Here is a 14,673-nt window from a genome sequence, read left to right as displayed (position 1 = left end):
CTATCTATCTATCTATCTATCTATCTATCTATCTAATCTTTTTACAGGATACGACTAATTCTTTGTGTCCTCAAAAGGAGATCATCTTTCTTTTGCGTTCATTAATGAATGAACTGACATCACAGGAATTAGAGCAAGGAGTAGGCAGCGTCTCAGGGCGGAAGTCGAATTCGGAGTACTGGCTTGGCCTCAGTACCTACGCGAATTCGATTCCGCATGTGCCTTAGATCCCTGGGAAGGACCGTTCCGCACCGTCTTGCAGAAAAGGAAAAGATCGAAAATCGGGGAGCTAACAGGAAGTGAAAAGTATCTCCTTCTGCAATCGGGGCAAGGCTGGGGGTTGCTTTAGTGCGATCTGACGCTGGAAAAGAGAGACGGGAGTCCCGATCGCTTTAATACCGGAGAGATCGGCTAAAGAAAGCTCGTTGAACTCGGGTTTCTTTCGGTGTGATAACTGGAGATGGAGGAAGGTGAGGTTGTGCGCGCGTTGTGTCTCCCTTTTCATTCCGCCTCGGGCAGCCAGAGACCTGGGCTGGGGGCGGGGGTGATCAACGCTAGTCGGTGATAGAAAGAAAGAGGGAAGCGCTGGAAATTTGCGCTAGAAGGAGGCCCGCTCAGATGCACAGGGCAATTTGGGTATAACCATAGGTTCTATGGCTTTACTGGCATTAGAGTTAGGAGAAGGGCGGAGGAAGGTGGCATTTCTAAAAAATAATTTCACATACTGTTACGAATCAATAAGGTTAGCAGTAACTTCAGCCTCTCTTTTTTTTGCAAATAACTTTCAAGCGTCAGCAAATCATTTTGATACCAATAAACATCCGATATGTTTGTTTTCTGAGCTGCTTTGCTCGTAAAGCTTTGTGAAAAGCAGAGCAGGATGAAAAATAAGTCATACAAAATGTGCATGCGAACGATCCTCTGTCATTCTGTCAACCACAGTGGAATTTGTGCTTCTGTCTATGGGGAAATGCATCTGTTTTTGTGTGGAAGAAGCATGCAGTGTGGATCTCTTATGCAATATATATGTGAATTCCTTCTCAAAAATACTGTTTCGTTGATTAGAACTACATTAATTATTTTAAGGCTGTATAAAGGAATATAATATGGAAATACTATATAAGAATAGAAACTTTTCCATTCAGCACAATGATAGTTTTATACATGTGCATATTAATATAATATGCACATATATTAATGTAGAAACACTTTTCTCAGCTGTACATAATATAGATCTATTGTGTTCAGTTAAAGATTTAAAAAGCTTCCAGTGTACCAATAAAAGGATGTTTTCCCACCTACAAAACAAAACAACAACAACCCAAGAATCTATTGGTTTCTGGGAATATGTGAATTCAAAGCATAGAGTTTTCAAACTTATCCTCCAAAATTTCCTTCTCTATATCTTAAATAATTTTTTTCAAATTGCAGAAGAAATACTGAGAAGGTTGACTTGCTGTCTTAGTGGTCTGGTATTCCCTACATCTATCTTATTTTTTTCAATTAATCTTTCAAATTATATGGCATAGATGTTATTTAGTAAGCCGTTTATTCTTTCTTTGAACTGAACAGATTTGTTTCATGGAAAAAGTTCTTTTTGTAGAAACGTGTTCAGTCTAAGTATAGATTATCATATTTTTTGTTGCAATAATCATAATTTTCTGTTGCAATCTGCGACAGAACTGTTCTTTCCCATAATCTCAAATGCGGTAAATTTCTTTCATTGTTTAAAATTTGCCTAGTTTGGGAAATTTATCCAAAGCAAGTCTATCCATTTATTTTTGAGTATCTTGCACATGAGCGTATTTAATGTTTAATACTGGAAGGCATATAGACCCTATTCTCTATTTGTGTGTGGTTTTTTCGGGCCTTTGCCTCTGTGAGGCATGTTACATTGGGATTAATTACTCTTGAAATTTAAATGGACTATTCCCGTTTGAAATAGCCAAAGGAATTAGTTTTGAGCAACCTCACTAAAGCTCTTATGATATATTCCACAGCTAAAAGAAAGGGGGAGAAGGGGAATTAGGATTCAACTGTCATGGGTTATCAATACAAATCGTTTGCACTGAACAACTGTTTCTGCATCTCTTTCATAACATCTATGAAACTGTTTAAAGAACATTTCATAACACGTTCTACTTGGTGCAGCGTGTTGTAATTTTTTCAGAATTGCTTAGTTTTGTGACTATTTCCTGCTCAAGGATTATGCATTATTTATAGATGGCAGCTTGATACACCAGTTCAACTCTCAGAATGTTGCTTTTACAGCTCTGCATCTACAGCATGAATTACAATAGAAGATCAACCATTTTTGATCCTCAGTTGTTTAATGATAGCAGTACAGTATGGTCCAGGGGTGGGTTCCTGCCAGTTCTAACCTCTTCTATAGAAGAGGTTCCACAAATCTACTGTGTCATTTAGAACCGATTCCAGCTCCCTTCCCCGCCCGGCCGCACCATGCTTGCCCTGCCCGCTGCTCACTGATTGGCTGGCTCACCAATCTCCCCGCCTGCCTCTAAGAGTCCTATCTAAACCTTAAAGTCTTAAAGCTGTCAAGTTTGAACATCCCTGAGTTTTTTTTCTAAAGGGTTAGGGGTGCAAGGGTCTTGTAACTTAACAGCTTTAAGAATTGCGTGCTTCAATGCCAGAGTTTCTGAGCCAACATGACTGGAGGAGGAATTCTTGGAATTGAAGTCCACAAGTCTTAAAACTGTCAAGTTTGAACACCCCTGGGTTTTTTTTCCTAAAGGGTTAGGGGTGCAAGGGTCTTGTAACTTGACAGCTTTAAGACTTGCGTGCTTCAAATGCCAGAGTTTCTGAGCCAACATGTTGGTTGCTAAGCAAGAGCGTTGTTAAGTGAGTTTCACCACATTTTACAAGTTGGCCACGCCCACCCAGTCACATGGCTGGCAAGCCACTCCCACTCAGTCACATGGCTGACAAGCCACCCCACCCAGTCACATGGCCGGCAAGCCACTCCCACACAGCAGGCCACACCTACAGAAGAGGTTCTAAAAAAATTTTGAAACCCACCACTGGTATGGTCATACAGTAGTGGCCAAAATTATGGAAACCTTTTGGGAAAAGTGCAATATTTTTGAAGTTTGATGGCTAATAACACCACTTTTTTTTAGTAGTGCCATAAAATTATATATCAGTGGAAAGATAATTTAATCAGGAATGCAATGTAATAACTTTTATGAAGGATTTGCTATTAGTATAGCAGCTTTTTTCGTGGAATTCTAGATTTTAGGACAAATTCCTGCAGTCTGCGCCGAACAGTCCTTGCACTCCACTTCACATTGCATTGCGCCATTTCATCTTGTATACACCCAGGTGATTTTCTTCTGCTACGTAGGCACAGTCTCTTAATTCTTCTATCATCACTTGCTGTTATGCACCTTTTCCTGCCTTTACCAGTGTGGTTTTGTAGTCTCCTTATACCTCTTCAAAAACTTAGAAATGCCACCTTTGGTTAAGTTTTCACCAATTTTTCTTCTAATTTCTTTATAACTGTAGCCTTGTTTACTTAATAATACTATTTTACATCGCTTTCTGGGCGACCAGTCAACTCTTTGAACCATTATTTTAATTTCATTAGGTTTTACAAGCTCACTAAATGAAAGAACACCAAAAAACCCCAACCAACTTGATAGCAATCATATAACACACTGACAAATGTCTTCCTCTCAGCTTCAATACATGACATCAATAACTGAATCCCACTGTGATCTGATTGGCTCATCGCCAAAACAAGATGACCCGTGATTGGCTCTTTAAATACTCATGCTCATTGGCTACAATCAGATGAAGGAAAGCTACCCGATATCAATCTAAGCAAGTTGTGCTTCCTTTTTCTGGTTATTTGGCTATAACACTTCATAGAATACAGATAATTGAACAAACTTTGTTGCATTACGTTCTTGATTAAATTATCTTTCCATTGATATATAATTTTATGGTACTACTTCAAAAAAAGTGGTATTTTTACCATCAAACCTCAAAAATACACTTTTCCCAAAAGGTTTCCTCAATTTTGGCCACTACTGTATATATGATTATATGTAAGCCACACCATACTAACTGGGTTCAGAAGCTACATAGAACCATTCTGTGGTTGGTTTGAATTTTGTTGTTAAGCTTCAGAAATTCTAGTTTATGTCTTATCACACTGTTTCTCAACCTTGGCAGTTTGAAGATGTGGGGACTTCAACTCCCAGAATTCCCCAGCCAGCAACGTGTGGACTTCAACTCCCAGAATTCTGGGAGTTGAATTCCATACATCTTCAAACTGCCAAGGTTGAGAAACACTGTCTTATCATATTGCACCAAGAGCTATAGCTTATTGAATAAACATACTGTAACATAGAATGCTAAGCACAAAGCCGTTCACTGTCATTATGACTCATTGTGATATTCTGAAATGTGTCAGGGTTTTTATTTTTGCTTGTGTCAATAGGGTTTCTTGGGCTTTAGTTCATCAAGACAAGTTTGCTGAATCAACCCAATATTGTCCTCTAATGTATTTTAGCAGTGACAAACCAGGTTTCCCTTGAAGTTTACTAGCAGAATATTAATATATTATTATAACAGGCATTTATCACAATATCTGATATATTGAGGTATTTTGCCCATGGGCATGGACATTCCATTGGACCATTAATGGGTAATTGCTTCTGGTTTCCCCTACTTCCGAAATATATAAATAAACAAACCTAATTAGGTTACAAGGTGAAAAATCTGAGTTCTATTTTTAGCACTTAACCTTTGTTTTGTTTTACTTTGTTAAACAATACTCAAGAATGAAAACAATATTTTCCTTATATTTTTTAAAGCAACATCAAATTAAACAGAAAAAGCATGTATGTATATTATCATAACAGTTCAGAGGCTGGCAAAACCATTGTGTACAGTAGTTTTTCCAGCTGCTCTGTGTTTGATATGCAACATGGACCTTGTAATGTTTCCATTTTCTTGTTTCTGCCATCTGTAGAGAATTGAAGGAAAAGAGTAACTTGATCTTCCCAATCAGGAGAGAAATTCACAAGTAGGACAGGCCTCAAAATGTTCCTCTGTAGAATACAATGCTTTCTATTGAGATTGATCCTTCTCTCCTTGATGCCAAGTTTCTACCTGACAGAATTCTTTGGCTGCGAAGTACACCTAGGCCTCACTTGACTGTCTCTCTTTTATTTCAATCTCAAATCATATTTATATTTCAGTAGACCTTGGAGTTCCTAATTCCTGTTGTGTGTGTGTATGCTCTGAGGGTGACTTTTCAGCTCTGTGAGCAATGACGCTAGCAACATGAATAACAGAAGCAAATGTAGTCTAGAAGAATTTGAATAGATCTTTAAATGGTTTTGCGTTTTCTTAAATCACTTTTTGTGGCTGTAGGTAGTTCCAGATAGTGTCACACAGGTAGTAGACAACCTATGCTCATCCATTAATAAAAAAATTAGATTTTAAAATCTAGATTAATATTTGAGTTGGCATAGGTGTATTTGTGAGTGAAAATGCATACAAGAGAGAGGCTGTGTTTGAATTCTTTGTTTGGAAAGAATTGGTGTCTCTTATCTCCTAAAAAACCTGATGTGATTCAGAATATTCTGGGAGCAGGGAAGAGGGAGTAGTAGTGAATAATTATGCCCATTTCCTGACAGAATAGGACACTCAAAGACTGACAGACTGACTATGCCCATTATGGCAGCCATTTTAGAGATGGTCTGTATCATGTTCTTAATTTTTCAAATGTGCCCACTAGCTTAGACGCTGGAGCAGCACTCTTTTTATCTTGAATGTGATTAAAGGAATCATTTGCCTTTGGTAGTCCCCCCCCCCCCCCATTGGACTTATTTCTGCTAGAATTGGGAAGAGGGACAAAAATCATTTGAGGGAAAACGAAATGACACAGTGGAGAAAGAAAGAGCACATACCTCTTACTTACACAATAATGTTACTTAACTGTATTCTTCTAATATTCATTCATGTGTTGGATTTGTATCTAGAAAGCCAAGAAGACAGATAGGCAGATAAGAGAAACACTCCCTCCTACATTTTCCCCCTGACATCCTCATGAGTTAGGTTGGGCTAAAAATTAATAATTGCCTTAAACTCACTTAGCCAAAGAACCAAGCAGATAGCTTGTCCACCATTCCCTTTTCATTTTGATGATAGCCTTATCTTCCACAAATTCATCTGTTCATTTTTTGAATGGTTCTTGTTGGTGACTATCATAGCATTCTGTGATATGAATCCTATAAATTAATTATATATTCCTCCTGTTTTTGTTGTGACTTGATCTCATAACAATGCAGCCCCTTCTTTATTTGTACCTAACTACAATTAAGACAAGCCCTGATAGGGTCTTGTTTTGGATGTTTCTCCATGAGGTTGCCTTCACCTTGTTTTCAACCCTTACTTGAGGCAACTTAAAGTCATCTTCAGCTGTTCTGGTATTAATATTTTCCATCTTAAGGAGTCAACAACTGTAGCAGTTTTGCCATCTGTACAATCTGTTGTTCCCACTATTTTGTTTGCGACAATAGTAGAGGTGTTTGTAGTATGGTGTGGAATCAGCCTAACATTTATTAGCCACTTCAGGTTTGTCCTGGTATGAACCTGCCTGTCCAGTTCTCAGGCACAATCTTTCAAGTCTAGTCTACTTTGAGGAACAGGAAAAGTTCATTTTTCAAACTACTCCCCCCTTCATCAATGAAGTTTCCAAACTGATCCCCCAATCAGCAAATGCAGCATCTGCCTAAATTTTATGAAGGGGAAACTATGCAATGAAGTAGGAAAAAAGTGTGCCTGCTAGTGCAATTCTCTCACTAGGTCTGTCACCTGTTGCTCAAGCTAATATTGACCATGGGTTGAATGATCTCCCAGAAGAGTAATAAATCTATGTTCAGAAGCAATCAGAACAAAGGCTTACAAGCAGGTGAAAGTTTTGTGGCGAGAAGGTAGACACACACACAGAATAATATAATAATATAATAACCTTGACCTTGCCTGTCAATAGCTGTTCAGTCTGTCATTTATGTGGACTTATCCAAGCCTCGGGCTATCTCAGAGATCTGATAGGATAGGGGAAGAGTCTCTTCTCTCCTTCCATCTGCCACATTCTGAGCCCAGGGAGCTGATCCCCAGATTAGCATAGGTGTCAAATGAAGGGAAATGATTTCCTACAATGGATGAAATCCCAGGTTTCGCCATCTGTCAAAACCTGTCAGAGCAGTGCTGTGATTGGTAGATAGTTCTCCTACCAGATGTTGATGTTAGAAACTGGGAGGAGGGAGCAGGACATCCTTCTCCGCACAGGAAATGAGGACAATATTCTCCCGTTACTTGCCAGAACAAAATCTACTAGGATTGGCAGCGGGAACAGTGCTGATTAAGATCTCACTGATACCAACTGGCAGAGGAGTATTTAACTGAGCTATGGGGGACACCCTACACTTTTTAAAAACTATACCTTTACTTTACTGATGCATCGAATTTACAAATTGTTTACATGATCAGTTCAGAGAGTGGTTTTGCTCTGAAAAGCTTTTACTAGGAATGAATAGCCAGGGTAACGTAGTGTTCAACTTCAGTCAATCAAATAGACTTGCAGGCATGTCAGTTGCAACGTTGACTCCTGAACCAAGGAATAGGACTAGGTGGGGGCAGAGCTTTAGTTCCATCCTTAAGGATGGAAGCTTATTGTTGGCGACTTGGAGTCTTTTACCCAGCTATTGTCTCACATACCATGGAGATTGTGGGGAAACACTAGAAAAGGAATGTAATTCTGATTACCCTGTACTCATGGATGAACCTTTTAGTCCTGAGGATGATGTAGACACAAGAGGCTGTATAAGTTACATTCAAAATGGAATCTTTATTCCACCCAAATAAAAAATGTTGCGTGCTAGATGTTTTAGGTCACTTATTTGACTACAAACTTCATAAAATACTGAAGCTCTTATATCCCTAAAAATATGCCTAGATGGGTAACTACGGTACTATTGGAATTGTTTGGAATCTATATAACAATGCAATCGAGTCCAGGAATCTTATCTACAAGTAAGGTAGGTACGTTTTACATTCTAAGACTAACTTCTGGATATTTTGTCTAAAAGCTGTTGAACTGAGACAAAGAAAGAATGCAAGCTGTACCGAAGTTGAAGAAAAGACTCTTAAAGAAAACAACGAAAAAGGCAAACAATCCAAAAGATCCCTAAGATGTGAGTTATTTCATTTTTCTGTCAGTGTTTTAATTCTATGTATATGTATATGTATATTTTTCATAGATTTTCACCGGTACAGGTATGCAGGTTTTGGTGTATTCGGGTCTTTTCCTGTGTGAGATTGAGAGTATCTTGGTGGCGTTTCGACGAGGTCCCATTCGAGGCCGAAGACACCAGCCTGAAGATGACGAGTGGGACCTCGTCGAAACGCTGCCAAGATACTCTCAATCTCACACAGGAAAAGACCCGAATACACCAAAACCTGCATTTGTGTGTATGTATGTATGTATGTATGTATTATGTATGTATGTATGTACGTACGTACGTATGTACGTACATACGTACATACATACATACATACATACATACATATGATTGTTTTTAAGGAATTAGATTTAGAAATATGTTTCTATGTAGAATGGATAAGAAATCTTTATTCTGAAAAAAGATGTGAGTTAAAGTGTGCCATATATTTATTTAACTTTGTACACAAGCCTGTCAAAAGTGATCAGTCTTCAAAACTAAAAGCAGCTTTGAGGTTATGAATCTATATTTTACAGTCAACATAGAATAATTACTAAACTTTTTGGCAAATCAAAAAAATCCACCAAGAAGAGCCACAAAAGAGGAAAAATCACATGCCCTGTCTCTGCCAGCCTTGCAGGGATGGAGCTCCTGCTCTCTTGTGTTAACAGCACAATAGGTGAACTTGCTCTGTGTATAGGAATTCAAAAGGTTTTTCTTTCTTTCTTTCTTTTTAAATAGCAGTCTCTGCTGTTGAAATGCAGATGGTCCTCACTTAATGATGGTAATTTGGACTGGCATTTCCATTGTTAAGTGATGTGGTCGTAAAGTATGACATCTCGTGACTGGGGTGCTTAGGGACATGGTTTTGTTGGTCCTCAGTTACCATTGTTAAGCAAATTGTTAAGCAAGTGTCATTAAGCACACGTGACTGCGACTTTCAACTTCCTGCTGGCTTCCCCATTGATTTTGCTTGTGGGAAGCTGGCAGGGACGGTTGGAAATCACGATTATGAGACCATGAGGTGTGAGACATTACAATGGTCAGAAATCAGGGTCAGCTGCTGAATGCAAGGATCATGATCATGTGACCACAAGGGCACTTTGGCTGCTGGAACTTCAAGGATCAAATTTTAAATGCCTCTTGTTCAGAACCATCACAAATTTGAATTGCCACAGAATGCGTGGATCCAAACTAAAGATTACATGTAGTCAGTTTCTGGTCAGGAACAGCTTATACCAATACTTAATAGTTTTCTTCTCAAAATCAAGTCACTCCCGTTTTCTTTTGATGCTAGAGCTTCATTATACTCTGTAAATTTGCCCCCAGTGTTTGTTTGGTACAGGCTGTTGGGAACATCTGAATCGATTTTATTTACCTGGCACAGCTTAAATATAATTTTAAAAAACCTTAAAAAAAAACCCACAAGAGGTCTAAATTGATTGATATGCTGTGCACAAATTCCCAACAATGTAGGTTAAATATAGATCATTTAAACAGAGACAGCTGTGGGTGTATAACAAATTACCACTATGTAAAATGCAAGCAAGCTGCGTGTTTGAATTTTTAGCAAGATATGAATGAAGATTAAACTTTTACAGATGTCTGCTTTTAAGGAATGTGCCTTTATTTCCATGTGCCCTGGGTGTGTTTATTTCACCATTCAGGCAAATAAACAATCCTATTTGATTTGAGACAACTCAACAGATACCAAAATAGGCTAACAAACCTGATTTACCCAATTGTATATAATTTGATGCCTGTAACGTCAAATTATAATCTGTGAGTTCATGAATGTCCATGGAGCAAACTCTATAAATATTTTGCTTGTTTCATTACAAGGATTCTACTTAGAGTATAAAATACAAAATACAATAGCAACATTATAATACAAAGCAGTATTAATGCTGATGTCTTTACAGAAACTATTTCTGAGGATCTTCTGAAAAAGTGATGTTTTTACTATATTTCAGATGACTATAAGAGTGGGAGCCATACGCACCTCAAGGATCAAGGTGTTCCCTGGGAGGGACCTTACACATAGAGTGCCTGCAATTGAGATCCCTCTTATTGCACCTCATGATGGGAGGGACCTTTAGCAGACACTCCCTGATCACCCAGCTCCCTGGGTTGGGTGGACAAATTTATCTTGGAAAAGCAGACTCTTAGATTCCAGGACCTGAGTGATTTAAGGCTTTATAGGTAACAACCAACACCTTGAATTGCACTTGGAAACACCAGGAGCTATGCAGGTCCCTCAGCAGCGGTGTAACTTGGCAATACCTAGCTATCCAGTAAGGATATGGCCTGCTGCGTTTTGGATCAGTTGAAGTTTCCAGATGGTCTTCAAAGGGAATCCCACACGGAGCAAATTACAATACAGTAATTCAATTGCTAGAGGACAAGAGCAAAAGTGACTGTTCCCAGTGCATCCTGTGTCTAGTAAAGTTACAACTGGCACTCTGGCCAGTGTTAGGCCAAAAGTCTCCTGGCCACAACTTTCATCTGCTCTACTTGAATCCCAACTTGTGGGTCTGCTGTTTCCAAGCAAGCACAGAGACTCAAAATTATTATTATCCTGAAATAATTAGACACTCCATTTTGCCTGGATTGAGTCTGAGGCTCTTGCCAGTCTGAGTCAGATGAAATCAAGAAATAAGACTTCATAGAAGACTAAATACTACTTTTATTTAATAGATTGGCTATGGTAACATACTCTTGCAAGCAATGTTTCCTTTTTGATGCTTTGGTAATGGATCTTCCCTTTCTCCATCAAGTCACCCTCTTTGTTCTCTACATCAGGTCAGGACTTCTACCACATCCTCCATTCTTGTGTCTACAGAGCTCGGTGTTGTATATTCTGGTGTTCTGTACTTATGGACTGGTTGGACATTAGCCCTCTGCTGCCACCTGCTTATTGCGTTGGAGAGGGCCTTGACAAACATTGGGCATTGGACTTGATATGAAAACATAGATTTTCTTTATTTGATGTTTATTATATTTCTTTTCAGATGTCTTAATCCCACATTTTACAAAGCTTTTCTTTGGCTGCATTACAGCAATCATAAGTGGAATGATGTATGCCATATATCTTTCAACATACCATGAACGCAAATTCTGGTTTTCTGGTAGGCCGGTAAGGAATCTCAAACAATAAAGTCTGTTATTTTATACAAGCACAAGGTTGGCTTATGTAACAGATGTGGCAGTTCCTATAATGTCTAGGCCCATGATGGCGAACCTATGGCACATGTGTCACAGGGGCACGCAGAGACATATCTGCCGGCATGCAAGGCATCAGCTCCAGCTCGCATGCGGTTTCACCCTCCCCAGACTTCAGGAAAGCCTCCGGAGCCTGGGAAGGGCAAAAAATGGGCCCAACGGGTAAACCAGAAGTTTGGAAATGATCTTCGATTCGAAAATGGCCTATGGTGGGGCACGTTGTGGGTGTGGGGCACGCACACACACAATTGTGGCACCCGTTTACAAAAAGGTTTGCCATCACTGGTCTAGGCCAACTGAGAAAGAATACTTAACCTGGCCATTAGTCATGAGGGACCTAATCCAAAGTATATGATAAGCCATGATTGCCTACCCCCAGTCTAGAGTCAAGGTGGAATGATAAGCTGCAAAAGTCGGTTTCTTAGTTTTTCTTATCACATCCTTAATTATTTTTCTGTGAAGATGTTCCCTTCCACCTCAGCTCACAATTAATTTATAGCTTCTACCCTGTTTTATTGGCAATCTCTTATTGAAGCATAAATGGGTGCACCACACGTACAAAAACCTGATTTTCAGCCTTTAAAATATACTTTGGGGCCTGTTGAGTTTCCCATGAGCCATTAAGAAAAAGAGAGCTGTCTCAATTAGTATTAAACCTGTGATACTAATATCATAGGAAGCTAAGGCCATAGCTCCAGAGAGTTTTGGCCAGCCTATAAAAGCATCCTGTTTGGGGACTGAAATCTCCGCTTTTAAGCATCTGAAGCAAAGTTAGAAAATACCTCCCTAAAGCTTTTCGGAGCTTCTTCTAGTTTAAGTAACTTGATAGGCCAGATGAAAATGGGCAATTTGCTACTGATATATGAACATTCACATCATTGTAAGTTAGCTGCTATGTCCTTATGAAACTGTAGCTGTAACCCTGAGATATCTAGCTTTCGTAAATAGAAGTAGCAAAGTCATATTTTCCTATAATTTATTATAAATATAACCCATCTACTGTATCAAAGAGAATAGTAATTGGGTGGGTGGGGAGCATAATTTTTGTAAAATAAAATTTGATGCTCAAAGACCATTGTGGGCATTTTAAGAGAGTCCTTTTTCAAAAGCATAATGAGAGTGAGTGAAATTTGCATTTAGGGACTATTTTGTCTGCAGTGTTAGTTAATTCTTCAAAAAAAATGTGATTTGATGTTTTAAGCCCATCTAATGGTCCCTTTTTTCATTGTCCATTTGAAAATTTTGGGCAAATTTGTGAATTAGTAGACTGTTCAGTTTTGAAAGCATAATCTTTGTGTTCTGAGAAACAGATTGGGGGACTCATGTTATCCGTAGCTTACATTTTCTGGTAACTCTTTTTTTCCCTAGGAACTTGAACGAGAAATCACATTTCAGGGTGACAGTGCCATTTACTATTCATTTTATAAAGAACTGTTAAAAGCCTCCTCTTTTAAAAAAGGTAAGGCAAATACACTGGCAAAATGGTAACTGAAGGGAAATCAGGACTGTACAATATGCATTACCTTTTAGGGCTAAATGCTTGCAAATCTTCAGGCTACACAGAACCCTGGGACAGAGTGAATGAAAGTTTATGTGACACTAAATTTACACGTATGCTTCAATGCAGTGGAGATTAACAAAGCTTTTATCTACCCATTTTATCTCTTGTTCCCTAGGATCTCATTTGTAATCACATTAATCCAATTATTTATGAAAAACTAGCCCATGGATTAACTTCTTTTCTTTTCTTCTTTTAGGAGCTCATGTGAATGACCTCATAGTGATTTATATGGACTTCTCTGAATCATCATCTAGATTTAGTATTTGAGGCACATCTCCCTAACTATAGGCTAGGTTTAGACTAAAGGGAGATGTGCCTCAAATCTGGATGGTGATTTAGAGAAGCCCATATGAATCACCATGAGATGATTCACGTGATCTAAAAGAAGAAAAGAAAAAGGAAGAGAGTTTATAGACAATTAGGGAGACTTAAGATTTACTAAAAGCATTGAGATTTAAAAACAATTAGAGCCAAACAACTCTACAAAATAGTTGGGTGACCCAAAGTCATCCAATAAATTCCCCATGACTGATGTTGATCTGAACCATGGTCTCCCCAGTCCAGTATCCTAATCACCCTACCATATTGGCTCCCAATAGAGTATTTCTTTAGATTGTATTGCCGTCTGAACTCTAGTGCCTGATCTGACATTGAACATTAAGTACAGAGCTAGATTTCAGGGTAGACATAATGAAGTTTGTCCCCTGGAATGGTGGGCCTATGGATATAACTTTCTGTCAAATTGCCATAATCATGGGGTGCAATTATCTTCTCAAAAAAGCTTTAGAAAGAATCTGGTTGAATAATCTACTTTTCAGAAACAAGCAAGAATGGATTATCTCCAGTAAATCAAATGTCTTTTATATTCCTCCTGATTTTTATGAGATGGCATCTAGGAGCCTTCTATAGTGTGTGATGATGATGGGCATTTATCAAAGTAGCCTTTATAGGGTAGCACACGGAGATAAGTTGTCCCACAAGTTTGTCTTATGCTCCTACCATATATCTAACTTATCTCTTCTGCTCATCTCAACAGATCTGACAGGGTAGAATGCTTTGAGCTCTCTGTATGAAACCACGTTAGCTAATTTGATCTGTTGGAACATCTCCCCAATCAAATATCATTTCCCACAAGTCTCGATGGCCCAAACCCTGTTGATTTTCCATTGGCTGTTCTATGTTGAGAGGTTCTTCAGAATGTCCACAATGCTGTGTTCTTAAGAATGTCCACAGTACTATTGTGATTGTTGCCTTATTTGTGTGTGTGTGTGTGTTTGTTTGTTTAATATTATCATTGGTATTAGCCAACTAGAGTCACTTGCTGAGGTGACAAATTGGGACAGCCAGATATGTCTTTTAGATAAATACATAAATAATGTTGGCATCTGGATTATTCGTTTTGTTGGATACAACTATTTGTATTGAGAAAAAATTACCATATCTCCATGCCTCCTTCATTCACAGGCATTCATCAGCTTATTCATGACAACAGGACCCTGTCACTAAAAACAATGAACACTGTACGACAGATGACTTTGTATCCCGAATTGATCGCCAGCATTTTATATCAGGCATCTGGCAGTGAGGTATGCATCTTTTCTTTTTTATCATCTTGTGTGACAGAATCAGGAAAGT

At 38.6% G+C, this 14,673-nt stretch overlaps 1 protein-coding gene across 1 annotated transcript in view; it reads left to right on the top strand.

Moving 5' to 3' along the window:
* Positions 1-280: 280 nt before the first annotated feature.
* The window catches only part of DPY19L4 (dpy-19 like 4), a 37,083-nt gene continuing 22,690 nt past the window's right edge, over positions 281-14,673 (top strand). The window contains exons 1-5 of the mRNA XM_087706848.1: positions 281-470; positions 8,124-8,228; positions 11,267-11,391; positions 12,846-12,936; positions 14,503-14,624. Coding sequence (XP_087562974.1) covers positions 461-470; positions 8,124-8,228; positions 11,267-11,391; positions 12,846-12,936; positions 14,503-14,624 — 453 coding nt within the window. The 5' untranslated portion in view covers positions 281-460. The remainder of the gene's footprint in view (positions 471-8,123; positions 8,229-11,266; positions 11,392-12,845; positions 12,937-14,502; positions 14,625-14,673) is intronic.

This window comes from Thamnophis sirtalis, unplaced genomic scaffold, assembly GCF_051295495.1.
Source record: "Thamnophis sirtalis isolate CommonGarterSnake01/CBP01778 unplaced genomic scaffold, rThaSir2_p1.2 scaffold_2, whole genome shotgun sequence".
Taxonomy (NCBI): domain Eukaryota; kingdom Metazoa; phylum Chordata; class Lepidosauria; order Squamata; family Natricidae; genus Thamnophis; species Thamnophis sirtalis.
This window is presented reverse-complemented; position numbering and strand designations above follow the sequence as displayed.